The sequence below is a fragment of the Carcharodon carcharias genome, chromosome 18 (assembly GCF_017639515.1).
Source record: "Carcharodon carcharias isolate sCarCar2 chromosome 18, sCarCar2.pri, whole genome shotgun sequence".
Taxonomy (NCBI): Eukaryota; Metazoa; Chordata; class Chondrichthyes; order Lamniformes; family Lamnidae; genus Carcharodon; species Carcharodon carcharias.
Genome location: NC_054484.1, coordinates 77809492 through 77825920, shown reverse-complemented (window position 1 = coordinate 77825920; position 16429 = coordinate 77809492). Strand labels below are relative to the sequence as shown.

The 16429-nt window shown below is 44.7% G+C and overlaps 1 protein-coding gene across 1 annotated transcript in view; it reads left to right on the top strand.

Moving 5' to 3' along the window:
- Positions 1-16429, top strand: part of spag17 (sperm associated antigen 17) — a 327444-nt gene that overhangs the window by 134955 nt on the left and 176060 nt on the right. Inside the window, exon 22 of the mRNA XM_041210903.1 lies at positions 1771-1970. Coding sequence (XP_041066837.1) covers positions 1771-1970 — 200 coding nt within the window. The remainder of the gene's footprint in view (positions 1-1770; positions 1971-16429) is intronic.

Sequence of the window (16429 nt, the reverse complement as noted above, 5' to 3'; positions counted from 1 at the left end):
AAGCTTTTTGTCTTGCATTCATCAGGACGGATGCAAGAATGCCAAATTTCAAAGGGAACAACAGTTTGCCTGAAAGAAGGGCGCTGATTGGTTAACAAGTGGATTCTGGTCGAAGCATTGCCATGGGGAATGCATCAGGAAACAGTTCTCCCCATGCTTTTCTTTAATTGAAAAAGGACACAATGTCTGCACATATTCTTTCTGTTTGCACAGGTCAGGGCCCCTGCATATGAATATATGTAGCTTCTCGCAAGTGTAATTGAGTCACATTGCAAGCTCAACTGATGATCTTAAATTGGTGTAATTCTTAGCACATTTCAGTAAGTGTTATCCAATTATGGAATCACCGCTAATGTTGGACGCTATATTCTGAGTTTTGCAAGCAAGGGCTGGTTGAGTGTGTTCAGTGCTCTGCCTGTTGCGAACTGCAGAAGGGACATGCTGTTTGATATGATCCACCAGTCATTGGGACATATGGCGTAAAAACCTAGCATCACACTGGCACTGAAATTCATATACCACATTACTCATTTGTATGGGAGGCAGAAGGTCTTTTTGGCTTGACGGCAGCACTCTGTTGGTGGAGGATACCACTCGTGTTGTCAATGTGTGAAGCCTGTTGCTCAAATTTTTGAGGTATCGTACCCAGGGTAATCTGAGTAGACTGAGCATTTTGCTGGACTGAAAGTGGTGGCCCTAAACTCATTCCTTTAACTTCGCAAAGACTATATAAGACATGCATATTGCTAGCAATGCTGTGTCCATGTACTCGTTCAACATTGTGATTCTGTTGTGCTTGAGTATATATCTCTGACATTAAGTGAGAGAGTAAGGTATGAAAGGAAGAACAAATGCAACACAAAATAACCCACAGTTGAGGAGAAGCTTCCAGCCTCAGCTTGCCCTATTCTCTATATCTGCTTATAATTTGATGATGTCCATAATGACTTCCTCAAAAGGTATAAGTGATGGAAGGTTAGTGGGTCTTTTTCTGGTATGGGTTTGCCCACTTCTGTTATGAGTTAATTTGATCTGCAAAGAGTGAAATATTATTTAGATGTTGTAAGTTTGCAAAGCATGTAGATAGTGACAATGTGTGTGTGCGTGTCATGCTTGTGTCGCTGTTATTTGTTAAGAAGGCCTTAGAAGAAATGTGCCAGTAATGCAAAAAGCATTAAATCTAAGCAACAAGACTGTATGTAGGCTATCTAAATGCTTTTGCCTGGAGTCTCCTTTGGGAAGGGAGGTGGAGAACCCCAAAAGGACAGACCCCCGGCATGGCTTTCACGCAACAGGACCCCTATTCTGTATCACAGAATCTAATAGTGTTTCAATTCAGAGTTCCACTTCTTTGTGAGATGTATTGATAAACTGTTCAGTCACTTTACTTTGCATTGTTCTACTATTGGTTCTGCTCCACCTTAAGAGACTGCCACAGACTTTTGTATACCTGCATAGGTTCAGCCATAGGATGCAATCTCCCCACCTCGTCCCACATTGCAGGAGAGAGACTTACCATTATTGTATTCTGGGGAAGTTCAGACAGAAATGGTGCATAAATAGTTGTGTAGAAGTGTGCATTCCAATTCTATTCTATTAACGGCACTGGAATTGATACCCTTTTAATCTTCAGATTTGAAAGAGCAATCTTTTAGAGCTGTGTTAGAGTGAGGATGGGTTTGGGTTTCAAGTAGCTTTAAAATATTTCATTTATATTTCTAGATACGATATGAATATGTAATTTTGTTATATCTGATCCCATCCCCACAGAAACTATTTGGAATATGTTGCTGACTCAATCTCAGACTGGGTGAACAAAGAGGAAGCTAAATATCAAGCTGAGCTGGCGGCAAAAGAGCTGGAGCTCCTGAAATTGCCCAAGTCTCCATCTGATGCATTTCCAGAATCCATATCACCTGGTTCTGACAAACAGAAGAAGGGAAAAGCTGGTTCTGCAAATAAGCCACGGCGTATGTAATACTATCTAATAATTCCAAATTTTTACTGTTAAAACATTTTTAAAAAATTAACTTAAACGTAAGAATACTAGCTGTTCATTGTCTATTGGAAATACTAGGATCAAAATATTGCCCGAGGTAATTTCAATACACTGATAGTATTATCCACTTAATGGTAGAATTTCAATGGCAGGATTGTGAAGGTGGAGCAATTTTAAGGCCTAATAATTTGATGACTTTGTGGAGCTCCCAGTGAAAAAATATTTCTCACTGGGACTTAACATTTGGAGGGAAATAGTGCACTGCTTAAAGGGTAAGTTGTTTTCACAATACTTTCGGCTGTACAGAAGAAATCTATGTCTTCAGAGATGACTGATAGCTGCTTCAAGACAGTTAGCTGCCTACTTTGCAGATTCCAACGTAGAAGTTCTGCTGTAGTAGTTTAAGTAGAGGAAGGAGGCACTGTTTGGAATCAACAGGGTAGCACTTCCAAGAAAATAGGTCAGGGTTAATAGACACACCATGTGCATTGCCACTTAATCCAGGCAGAAGTTAGATGAGGGGCAACCTCACCTTCCGTGAGTACTCTTAAGTATGCCTGCTGCTAACACTTACTAGTCCTAAATTGCATGATTGTTTATCATCAATGCCTAGGAAGTAATGCTTGACCCTTTACACCCTGAATCTTTATTCAGGTGCCATACAGGCAAAAAGCATTCTAACTGTAGCCATGGCTCACTTTCATCAAAAGCTCATGTATCCAAGCCCCACTCTAGAGACTTGAACACATAGGGAAGAATTTTCACCCCGTCGGGGCAGAAGTGCAGGAGCGGGCACAGACGGACGTGCCTCGGATTAGCGCCCCCAATTGGGGACGCGCCGCCATCTAAGGCATGACGCCAGGAAGCGCTCCCTGTGCAGGCGGGGAGGGGGAATCCCTCAGCCGAGAAGGCACTCTTTCACGCATGCGCACGAAAGAACACACTCATCTCCCTGAGGCTAAGTGCTGCCTCAGGGAGATCGGCACCAAATTTAAAAATGGTGAAGGGGCAAAAATAAAATTTCCCTGACATGTCCCCTCATGTGACACTTTTACATGAGTTGGGACATGTCCATTACTTTTGATCAAACATTTATTAAATTTTTAAAAACCCTCATGAAACCTCATCCCACCTGTGGATGAGGTTTCATGCTTTTCCTGAAACCTGCCAGGGCTCCCGGCCTGCCCGCCAACCTTAAGGTTGGACGGGCAAGTCCATTAATTCTTTCAATTACCTTTTAAATGGTCTCAACAGGCCTTTGACAGGTAGGTGGGCGCGCAGCTGATTCGGCTGCGCCCCCAACGACCTAAAAATTGAAAAGACGCAGGATGACGTTGGGAGTTCTGCCTGACGTCATCCTGCATCATTTTACGTGTTGGCGAGTGGGCCCCGCCCCCCGCTCGCCGACCTAAAATCCTGGCCATAATCTAGGCTAACATTTCACTCCAGTTCTAAGGCAGTGCTGCACTGCAGAGGTGGTATCCTTCTGCTGAGAAACAGAAACCATATCTGCCCTCTCAGGTAGATATACAACTTTTTGAAGAACAACAGACCCTCAATCCTCTGAGAGTATCTCTAATTCAACATTGCCAAAACAGATTATCTGATCATTATTGCATTTTTGTTTGTGGACCCTTATCCTGTACAAGTGGGTACAAATGGTCAGCATTACAACAGTGACTGCTCTATAGAAAGTACTTCATTAAAACATCTGGGACACCAGAAGGCCATGAAAGGTACTGTACAAATGTAATTTATTTTTATCTGTCCAAGCTCCTTTGTGTCCAAAAAGGCTGGACCAAATCACTAATGTGCCTAGTCACATTTACAGTGTAGGCTCACCTCCTGGCAGGGTCTTGTGCTGGGGAATGGAAAAGTGGTATATCTACCTGATATGGCTGATATGGTTTCTTTTTGGCATCTCAGCTGAAGGGTACCACCTCTGCAGGGCAGCACTGCCCTAGAACTGCAGTGAAATGTTAGCCTAGATTATGGCCAGGATCTTTAGATCGGCGAGCGGGGGCAGGGCCCACTCGTCAACACGTAAAACGATGCTAAATGGACAGCTAATGTTCCTGGAAAAACTCAGCAGGTCTGGCAGCATCGGCGGAGAAGAAAAGAGTTGACGTTTCAAGTCCTCATGACCCTTCAACAGAACTGATTTTTCTTTACAAGGAGAGGGGTGAAATATAAGCTGGTTTAAGTTGGGGGGGGCGGTGTTGGAAGAGAATTGGAGGGGGGTGTTGTTGTAGGGACAAGCAAGCAGTGATAGGAGCAGATCATCAAAAGATGTCACAGACAAAAGAACAAAAGAACACAGAGGTGTTGAAGTTGCTGATATTATCTAAACGAATGTGCTAATTAAGAATAATGGATGGTAGGGCACTCAAGGTATAGCTCTAGTCAGGGTGGGAGGGCATAAAAGATTTAAAAATAATGAAAATAGGTGGGAAAAGAAATATCTACATAAATTATTGGAAAAAAACAAAAGGAAGGGGGAAGAAACAGAAAGGGGGTGGGGATGGAGGAGGGAGCTCAAGACCTAAAGTTGTTGAATTCAATATTCAGTCCAGAAGGCTGTAAAGTGGGGCTTCACTGGAACAATGCAGCAGGCCAAGGACAGACATGTGGGCAAGAGAGCAGGGTGGAGTGTTAAAATGGCAAGCGACAGCGAGGTTTGGGTCATTATTGTGGACAGACCGCAGGTGTTCTGCAAAGCGGTTGTCCAGTTTACGTTTGGTTTCTCCAATGTAGAGGAGACCGCATTGGGAGCAACGAATACAGTAGAATAAGTTGGGGGAAATGCAAGTGAAATGCTGCTTCACTTGAAAGGAGTGTTTGGGCCCTTGGACGGTGAGGAGAGAGGAAGTGAAGGGGCAGGTGTTACATCTTTTGCGTGGGCATGGGGAGGTGCCATAGGTGGGGATTGAGGAGTAGGGGGTGATGGAGGAGTGGACCAGGGTGTCCCGGAGGGAATGATCCCTATGGAATGCCACCAGGGGGGGTGAAGGGGAGATGTGTTTAGTGGTGGCATCATGCTGGAGTTGGTGGAAATGGCGGAGGATGATCCTTTGAATGCGGAGGCTGGTGGGGTGATAAGTAAGGACAAGGGGGACCCTATCATGTTTCTGGGAGGGAGGAGAAGGCGTGAGGGCGGATGCACGGGAGATGGGCCGGACACGGTTGAGGGCCCTGTCAACGACCGTGGGTGGAAAACCTCGTTTAAGGAAGGAGGACATGTCAGAGAAACTATTTTTTGAAAGTAGCATCATCGGAGCAGATGCAACGGAGGCGAAGGAACTGAGAGAATGGGATGGAGTCCTTACAGGAAGCGGGGTGTGAGGAGCTGTCATCAAGGTAGCTGTGGGAGTCGGTAGGCTTGTAATGGATATTGGTGGATAGTCTATCACCAGAGATTGAGACAGAGAGGTCAAGGAAGGGAAGTGTCAGTTTGGACCACGTGAAAATGATGGAAGGGTGGAGATTGGAAGCAAAATTAATAAATTTTTCCAAGTCCTGACGAGAGCATGAAGCAGCACTGAAGTAATCATCGATGTACCGGAGAAAGAGTTGTAGAAGGGGGCCGGAGTAGGACTGGAACAAGGAATGTTCCACTTACCCCATAAAGAGACAGGCATAGCTGGGGCCCATGCGGGTACCCATAGCCACACCTTTTATTTGGAGGAAGTGAGAGGAGTTGAAGGAGAAATTGTTCAGTGTGAGAACAAGTTCAGCCAGACGGAGGAGAGTAGTGGTGGATGGGGATTGTTCGGGCCTCTGTTCGAGGAAGAAGCTAAGGGCCCTCAGACCATCCTGGTGGGGGATGGAGGTCTAGAGGGATTGGACGTCTATGGTCAAGAGGAAGCGGTTGGGGCCAGGGAACTGGAAATTGTTGATGTGACGTAAGGTGTCAGAGGAATCACGGATGTAGGTGGGAAGGGACTGGACAAAGGGAGAGAGAAGGGAGTCAAGATAACGAGAAATGAATTCCATGGGGCAGGAGCAAGCTGACACGATCGGTCTACCGGGACAGTTCTGTTTGTGGACTTTGGGTAGGAGGTAGAAGCGGGCCATCCGAGGTTGGGCGACTATCAGGTTGGAAGCTGTGGGAGGAAGATCCCCAGAGGAGATGAGGTCAGTGACAGTCCTGGAAACAATGGCTTGATGTTCAGTGGTGGGGTCATGGTCCAGGGAGAGGTAGGAGGAAGTGTCTGCGAGTTGACGCTCAGCCTCCGCGAGGTAGAGGTCAGTGCGCCAGACATCAACAGCACCACCCTTGTCAGCGGGTTTGATGATAATGTCAGGGTTGGACCTGAGAGAACGGAGTGCAGTAAGTTCAGAGAGAGAGAGATTAGAATGGGTGAGAGGAGCAGAGAAATTGAGACGACTAATGTCGCGCTGACAGTTCTCAATGAAAAGATCAAGAGAAGGTAAGAATCCAGAGGGAGGGGTCCAGGTGGAGGGAGAATATTGGAGGTGGCTAAAAGGATCCGTTGAACGGGGAGAGGACTCCTGCCCAAAGAAGTGAGCCCGGAGACAAAGACGGCGGAAGAAGAGTTCAGCATCATGCCGAGCCCAAAATTCATTGGGATGAGGGCGTAAGGGTATGAAACTAAGTCCTTTGCTAAGCATTGAAGGTTCAGTGTCAGAGAGGGGAAGGTCAGGGCGTATAGTGAATACACGGCTGGGGCTGGGATTGGAAGATGGGGTGGGGACGGAGGGACAGGCAGGAGTGGAGGGTCCTAGATGGGTGTTGGTGTCGATGAGTTGTTGGAGCTTGCGTTCCTTAGCACTTGAGAGAAAGAGAAAAAGTTTTTTGTTGAGGCGTCGGATGAGTCGAAGAATAAAATGAAACTGGGGGCACGCGCAGCTTTGATAAAGGGTACGGCGGTGCTGCTGGAGGGAGAGGTCGAGTGTGTTCATATGGCGGCACATGGCACTGAGTGTGGATCTCAGAATGTGACAGGAACAGCAGTCCGAGAAACGTTTTATGTCCCGGAGATACCTGTAATCCTGGGTGGGTTCAAAACATGAGGGCAGCATTTCACTTGCATTTCCCCCAACTTAGTCTACTGTATTCGTTGCTCCCAATGCGGTCTCCTCTACATTGGAGAGACCAAACGTAAACTGGGCAACTGCTTTACAGAACACCTGCTGTCTGTCCACAAGAATGACCCAAACCTCCCTGTCACTTGCCATTTTAACACTCCACCCTGCTCTCTTGCGCACATGTCTGTTCTTGGCCTGCTGCATTGTTCCAGTGAAGCCCAACGCAAACTGGAGGAACAGCACCTCATCTTCCGACTAGGCATTTTACAGCCTTCCGGACTTAATATTGAATTCGACAACTTTAGGTCTTGAGCTCCCTCCTCCATCCCCACCCCCTTTCTGTTTCTTCCCCCTTCCTTTTGTTTTTTTCCAATAATTTATATAGATTTTTCTTTTCCTACCTATTTCCATTATTTTAAAATCTTTTTTGCCCCCCCACCCCCACTAGAGCTATACCTTGAGTGCCCTACCATCCATTCTTAATTACCACATTCGTTTAGATAATATCACCAACTTCAACACCTTTGTGTTCTTTTGTCTGTGACATCTTTTGATGATCTGCTCCTATCGCTGCTTGCTTGTCCCTACAACAACAACCCCCCCTCCACTTCTCTTCCCCCCGTCCCCCAACCTTAAACCAGCTTATATTTCACCCTTCTCCTTGTAAAGAAAAATCAGTTCTGTTGAAGGGTCATGAGGACTCGAAACGTCAAGTCTTTTCTTCTCCGCCGATGCTGCCAGACCTGCTGAGTTTTTCCAGGTAATTCTGTTTTTGTTTTGGATTTCCAGCATCTGCAGTTTTCAGTTTTTTGTTTTTAGCTAATGTTCCTACTGGACAACTCAGTTCCCAAGGTGGAACCTGTCTTGATAGATCCTAATTTTTATTTTAGAAACATCGAAGATGGCTATTGAACAGAGTCCCAGAATCTGCTGATGCATTTTTAACAAAGAATAGAACATTTATTAAACAAGAAAAAGATGAACTATATTACACCACTCCTTCACCCACAACCATACCTTTACAGATTCATAAGAATAACACAAGTTATAAATAATCTATTTTATACTCTAATGTTTAAAGTATGTATACAGTCCACGTAAAGCAAAACACAACCTGTGGTCGGACACAGCACACTCCAGGATTAAGTGACAGATGCCACCCAAAACAGATGAATCTCTCATAAACTCCACCCAGACGCTTGTCACACCGTGAGCCAACCGGTCTCGCTGAAGTCCGTCTCTCTCCTGAGGGTTTTCAGTCTCAACGCTCAAAGTACTTGCCTTGGAATCTTCTCCCAAATAATGCTTTCACTTGACCATTTTCCACAAAGATCCACCTCCAGGGTTTCAACCTCTCTTTCTGATGTTTCTTTCCCCTGCAACATCATGGGCAGGATTTTTCATAGGGCGGGCAGGCTTCGTGGGAGTGGATGGGGGCAGGTGCGGAGCCAATCGCCGCCCGTGATCAGCTCCCCGCCGCCATTTTATGTGGGCGGGCCAATTGGGCGTTGGGGGATGTAATACGCGGCCAGTAGCACTCAGCAATAACTGTGCGGGCGGGGGAGGGGGGAGGGTCGGGGCCAGCGCTCTTTCACGTATGCACGCGAAAGAGCACTTCAGTCTCCCTGAGGCACGGAGCTGCCTCATGGAGATTGAATTGACAATAAAATTATTAAATAAAAGGTGTAAAAATTTATTTAAATATGTATCCTTATGTGTGAATTGGGACATGTTTTTAAATTTATGAAATTTTAAAATTAATTTAATAAACGCTTTAGGAAACCTCATCCTGCTCGTGGATGAGGTTTCCTAAAAAACAAAAAAGCTGCTTTGCCTTTTCGCCTGCCAGCCAACCTTAAGGTTGGACAGGCAGCATTTAGAATAACTTTAATTAGATCCTTAATGGCCTTAATAGGCTGTTTACATTTCGGCGGGCGCACAACCGATTTCAGCGCATGCCCACCAAACGAAACATCACTACTACTGAGCACAATGACATCAAGACGCACGCCCAACACGATCGTGCATCATTTTATGCGTTGGCGTGTCAGGCCCGCCCCCCGCACGCCAACCGGAACATTCTGCCCCATGTGCATTCAAACTTTGTCTTCCAGGCATTCTCACTCAGATATTCAGCCGTGCCAACAAAATACCACTGCTCCACAGGCCTGTAGTAAGGAGTCACCAACCTTTGGCTGTGTGCTCGGATCTCCTGGCTTCTTGCAAACTGTTATGATACGAAAGGTGGTATTTGCCAGGCTGACCAAATCCACAAGAGAAACTTAGCCATGCTTTCACAGCGATTTTACAATTTGTATTTATTATGAGAAGGCTTGTGTACTGAAATCAGCAGTAATGAGTCCGCTGCCACCTTTTAGAGGTATTAAGGTGGAAATTAAAACATTTATTAACAGAAAGAAACAAACTTAAACACACACAAGGGCCAGAATTTTATGTCCTGCGAGTGGACATGTGCCAGACCCGAACGGACGTGAAATAGTGCGAGATGAGGGGCAGAATAGTGCCAGAGTTGCAATAGTGGGCAGGTAAAATGACATTTTACCAGCCGTCCATGATGGTGGGTTTTCATGCCATATCGTCCCAAACCACATTACTTATGCATTCCCAGGAAACATGCTGTTTCCTTGGCAGCCGGCTCTGATTCGCCTGCCATGCCATCACCTCGCCGCTTCATCACTCCAGACACCACATTTAAAGTACAGCCATGCTCAGTGCTTCCAGCCCAGGACTGCAGCAAAGTGCCTTTTGTACTCCATGGAGGCCCGCTGTGATGTCCTCTACCCCAGCTCTGGCCGCAGGAGGGGCAGCTACAATATCACTCCAGCTTGGTAGGCAATGGTGATCAGTGGCAATGTTGCACAGAAGGGGTTGGCCATCCAGTGCAGATAGAGGATGAATTATGTCATTCATGCAGCCAGGGCATGGCAACCATCTCACCACTCTAATCTCACACAGTCAAGCCCATCACACATTCGCTGGCATCTCACTCACTGTCAGCTCAAGGGACATCACCATCCATTCTCACACACATACCCCCACATGTCTATCTGGCCTCATCTCCTCTGGAGACTGCCTCATCAGCCCTCACCATCTTGAGGCCACTTGCACAGATCAACATGTGCCCCCACACACATTCTGGGATACCCTCCTTCCCCAGTACAGCTCTCATCCTGCAGCCTCTTCCCTTGCCTCAGGCCACTTCTCCACCTTTCCCAAGCAAGACCTTGCTCTGCAGCTGTTGAAAAGCCACCCACGTATGGCTGATCTGGTAGGCAGAGACCTACCCGTGAGCCCCACTAAAAGTGATGTGGTGCTGCCTGTGAAGCTTGGCGCTGATGACTCCAAGTGCTGACTGAAGCAAGGTAAACAAACAAACCTTGAAGTCCTGAGCGAAGCAAATCACTTGCATCAATTAAACTGCTTGGCATAATTAGGTGCTCGCCAAAACTGGTGTAGTAGTCAACACAGTTTTTAAACTGTCAAATGCAATCTGACACTCCTGTGTCCTATGAAGTTTATTGGTTTTTTTAGTAGTTCAGTTAATGGAGCAACCACACTGCTAAAACTTAGTACAAACTTCCGGTAAACTCAACTCGTGCCCAGAAATCTTAAAACTTCCTGTTTTGTTTTAGGCACTGGGAAATTCACGATGGTTTTTACTTTCATGTCTCTTAGAGCCACCTGACCATGTCCAACAGTATGGCCTATAGGTATGTAACTTGCACTTTTACAAATTCACTCTTAGCCAAGTTCACTGCCAAATTAGCTCCTTGCAGTTGATCAAACAGTTCTTTTCAGATGTTGTAAATGCTCCTCCCACATTTGACTGAAAACATCAATATAACCAGCACAGTTGCTCATTCCTGCAATTACTTTTTTTGTCAGCCTTTGAAATGTTGCTGGTACATTCTTCATACCAAATGGCATAACTTTAAACTGATAGTCCATGTGGCATTAGAAAACCTTTGCTCTTTCCAATATTGGTACTTGCCAATATCCTCACAGCAAGTCAATCTTTGTGATAAGCTCTGCTCCTCCCACTTTCCCAACACAATTATCCAACCATGGATAGGATATGAATCCACTTCTATCACTGTGTTCACGTTTTGATAATCTTTGCATTCCATCTGGTTTCAGCACCATCACAACAGGTGAATGCCAGTTACCATAACTAGACTGGCAGCATCGGCGAAGAAGAAAAGAGTTGACATTTCGAGTCCTCATGACCCTTCGACAGAACTAGGTGAATCCCAGGGAGGGTTGAAATATAAGCTGGTTTAAGGTGGTGGTGGCGGGGGGGGGGGGGCGTTGGGTGGGGGGAGAGAAGTGGAGGGGGGTGGTGTGGTGGTAGGCAAAAGCAGTGATAGAAGCAGATCATCAAAAGATGTCACAGACGGATTCACCTAGTTCTATCAAAGGGTCGTGAGGACTCGAAACGTCAACTCTTTTCTTCTCTGCCGATGCTGCCAGACCTGCTGAGTTTTTCCAGGTAATTGTTTTTGTTCTGGATTTCCAGCATCCGCAGTTTTTTGTTTTTATTAACCATAACTAGACTCTCTGATGTCATTCTGAAGCATAAATTTGATTTATTTTTGTAATGAGCTAATTCTACTGGATTTAATCTGAGAATGTTGCCTTTTGAAACTGAATCTCCCACATCTATGTCATGTGTAGCTAAATTTGTTTTCCCCCTTGGCTTATTTCCATAAAAAGATTTGTGTGACTGCAATAGCTTTTCCAAATCACTTTGACACTTGTCTGGGAGGTAACTCAATATTACATTTAAATTTTTAAGTACTCCCCTTATTGTCCAATTTGATTAGAGGTAAATGCATTTCAGAATCCTTCATTTCTACCTCCTCTTTATCTACCACTGCTAATACCCCCTTCTGGTTATCCTCTTTTTACTTTTTACTTTTTAAGCATATTTACATGACACACCCTCAACTTCTTTCTACTATCTGGAGTATTTATTAAATAATTTACTTCACTCAGTCTCTTTTCAATCCTACAAGTTCCACTAAACTTTGCCTTTAATGGTTCACTTACAATGGTAACAAAACTAACACCTTTTCCCCAACAACAAAACTACGAGCTTTTGCCCTCTTATCTGCATTTGTCTTCATCCCCTGCTGTGATGTCCTTAAATGTTCCTTAGCTAACTCACATACTCTGTACAATCTTTCTCTGAATTTTTGTCACATAATCCAGGAGAGTAATTTTTGAACTCTGACCTACTAGTTTCTCCTGAATCAACCTAAGTGGCCCCTATACTTCATGACCATGGACTAATTCAAAAGGACTAAACCTTGTTGATTCATTAGGAGCATCCCTAATAACAAATAACAGGAGTGGAATCCCCCGATCCCACTCCTGTGGTAGTCTCGACAAAAAGCCCTCATCAGAGTTTTTAAAGTTCAATTCTATCTGCACAAAGCATCTTGTGATTCAGGACGATAAACTAATGACTCAAACTGTTTTATCCCCAGGCTGTTCATTACTTCCAGCTGTGACATGAAATTTGAAGCCTGATCCAACTATATCCCTTTTGGTGGCCCTTATCATGTAAAATATTTGGTCAACTCCTCTATAATTCTCTTTGCTGTAATACTTCGTAAAGGTATTGCTTCCAGAAACCTAGTGGATACATCCATGACTGTCAACACATACTAATTTCCACTTTTAGTCTTAGGGACGGGCCATACACAATCAATCAGGACTCTGGTAAAAGGTTCTTCAAATGCTTGAATCAGAATTAAAGGCGCAGGTTTTCCTGTCACCTAACATGTGTGACATGATCTACAGAATTTGACGACATCTTTATGCAGTCCAGGGCAATAAAAATGTTTTTATATTTTTGCCTGAGTTTTCCCAATTCCTAAATATCCAGCAATTGGAATTTCATGAGCTACTCTCAATGTTACATTTCTGTATCCAGATGGTATAATTAGTTGATGTACTACTGCCTACTTTTCATCTGTTGGAATATGAGATGGTCTCCATTTCCTCATAAACACATAACCTTTAAGGTAATAACATTCTGGAATACATTCAGGTTACGATGAGAAGGAAAAGAGGCATTTAGCAGGTACATGGGAAGCAAATCAGCAGAGGCATTATTGGAGTACAGAAAGTGCAGAGTGGAGCTTAAGAAAGCAATTAGGAAAGCAAAGAGGGAATATGAGAAAGCACTGGCTGGTAAAAGTAGGGAAAATCCCAAGATATTCTATAAGTATATCAATGGGAAGAGGATAACCAGGGAAAGAATAGAGCCCATAAGGGACCAAGGGGGAAATCGATGGGTGGAGCCAGCAGACATCGCTAGAGTGTTGAATGAATACTTCACATCGGTCTTCACCCGAGAATGAGGATGAAGGTAACAAACTTGGGGAGAGAGACTGTGAGCTTCTTAAGCAAATTGATATCGGGAGTGACAAGGTATTGGAGGTGTTGGCAGGCTTAAAAGTGGACAAATCTCCAGGTCCAGATGATTTGTGTCCCAGACTGCTGAGGGAGGCAAGGGAGGAGATCGCAGGGGCTCTGACCCAAATTTTTAATTCCTCTCTGGCCATGGGGGACATGGGGGAGGTGCGAGAGGACTGGAGAACAGCTAATGCAGTTCCACTATTTAAGAAGGCTTGTAGAGATAAGCCAGGCCAGTGAGTCTCACGTCAGTGGTAGGGAAACTAGTGGAGAAAGTTCTAAGGAGAGTATCTATCTCCACTTGGAGAGGCGAGGTTTGATCAGGGATAGTCAATGCGGCTTTGTCAGAGGGAGGTCATGCCTAACAAATTTGATTGAATTTTTTGAGGAGGTGACCAGGTGTGTAGATGAGGGTCGTGCAGTTGATGTAGTTTATATGGATTTCAGCAAAGCCTTTGACAAGGTCCCACATGGGAGTCTTATAAAGAGGGCAAATGCACATGGGATACAGGGTAATTTGATAAGGTGGATTCAAAATTGGCTTAGTTGTAGGAGGTAGAGGGTGATGACAGAAGGATGCTTTAGTGACTGGAATCCAGTGTCAGTGGCGTACCATAGGGATCTGTGCTGGGTCCCGTATTATTTGTCATTTATATAAACGACATAGATGACTATGTTGGGGGTAGGATTAGTAAGTTTGCAGACGGCACAAAGATTGGCCGAGTGGTTAACAGTGAGGTTGAGCGTCTTGGGTTACAGGAAGATATAGACGGGATGGTCAAATGGGCAGATAAGTGGCAGATGGAACTTAATCCCAAAAAATGTAAGGTGATACACTTTAGAAGGAGTAATTTGACAAGGAAGTATTCAATGAATGGCATGACACTAGGAAATTCTGAGGAACAAAGGGACCTTGGTGTGTGTGTCCATAGATCTCTGAAGGCAGAGGGGCATGTTAGTGGTGTGGTGAAAAAGGTATATAGGACGCTTGCCTTTATCAATGGAGGCATAGATTACAAAAGTAGGGAGGTCGTGTTGGAGTTGTATAGAACCTCAGTGAGGCCGCAGCTGGAGTACTGTGTGCAGTTCTGGTTGCCTCATTATAGGAAGGATGTGATTGCACTGGAGGGGGTGCAGAGGAGATTCACCAGGATGTTGCCTAGGATGAAACATTTAAGTAATGAAGAGAGGTTGGATAGACTAGGGTTGTTTTCAATGGAGCAGAGAAGACTGAGGGGCGACCTAATCGAGGTGTACTAGATTATGAGGGGCATGGACAGGGTGGATAGGGAGCAGCTGTTCCCTTTAGTTGAAGGGTTAGTCACGAGGCAGCATAAGTTCAAGGTGAGGGGCAGGAGGTTTAGGGGGGATGTGAGGAAAAACATTTTTACCCAGAGGGTGGTGACGGTCTGGAATTCCCTGCCTGGCAGGGTGGTGGAGGCGGGTTGCCTCACTTCCTTTAAAAAGTACCTGGATGAGCACTTGGCACGTCACAACATTCAAGGCTATGGACCAAGTGCTGGTAAATAGGATTAGGTAGGTAGGTCAGGTGTTTCTCACGTGTCGGTGCAGACTCGATGGGCCAAAGAGCCTCTTCTGCACTGTGATTCTGTGATTCTGCTTTTGCTTCCGAATAAGCTGTCTAGTATAACTTCTTTATTTATGAATCCTTCTGCTGTAACTCTACCAATTTCACTGAGCTAAACACTTCTGCCTCATTCTCTTCTACCTTCTGTTCCTGCACAATCTTTTCAAAGACAGATGCAGCTAATTGGATGCCAGTACCCTTCCCCTGCCTTTTAAACTCCTCCTTTTCCTGTTTCAACCTATGAGTTTGTGATTGTTACTGCACAATCTGGAAACAATTCAGGATGTTCTTTCTGCAACATCTCTGTTGAATGCATCTCCACAGGCTACTTGACTACAGTAGGCATCACGACTGTCTGTGACCCACCTTTATCATTACCTAATTGAACTCCTGCAATGGGAAATTTTTCCACTATTCCAACAACCACCTCACCTGTTTTCAACTTACTTTTTAAATTTATCTTCCACAATGGAAGAGGTTTAGCATCCCCATGATTTCCACTCTTCCCTGCAATACTCGCTCTGAACAACAAATAGCACTATCCCATAACATTTAGGACTGACTAACCCCTGTTTTCATTAAAATTTTAACATCTTTGCCCGCCCCACCCTGTACACATGGAAAGACTTTCTCTTCACACACAAAATCTTTAAACATTTCTGTAACCTGCCCTTCAGAACTCCCTTGGTTAAATTGTGAACATATTCCCACTTCTTTACTTACCACTGATTCTTCCTGCTTCACCGGACACAAACCACTGTTTTTTCTCTTGTTCCTGGATCTGAGAACCCACAGAAATCTTATTTCCAGAATTTTTGTGCACTCCAACTACTGTAACCTCCGACACATTGACTTTGTGTACTCCACCTTATTACAGAATATTTAAGACTTTAAGTGTCACTTCCACCCTCAGCACCTTCCTTTCTGGTCTGAGGAGAAACTTTCTGACAATTCCCAACTGCTCCTTCTCTTCCCTGCCTTCCTGTCACCTTCCCACTTTCTATCCTTGGATTTAAAAGGGTGATTAAAAAATGTTTAGACCTATAGACTAGTTCATAATCATCAGCTATCTCTGATACTTATCTAGCCATTTTAGCCATCTGTTCTTGTAATTACTGAAGGAATTGAATCTTTAAATTCTTTCAAAAGAGCTGCACATATTGTCTCTACCTTTAAAGCCCATATCCACCGGTCAAAATTACTTTGTTTTACTCTCTCAAACTCAATATAGGTCTGCCAGGCTGTTTCCTTGCATTCCAGAATTTCTGCCTGTATGACTCAGGAACCAACTCATATGCACCCAAGGTAGCCCTTTTTACTGCCTCATAACCCATCGATACTTCTTCTGA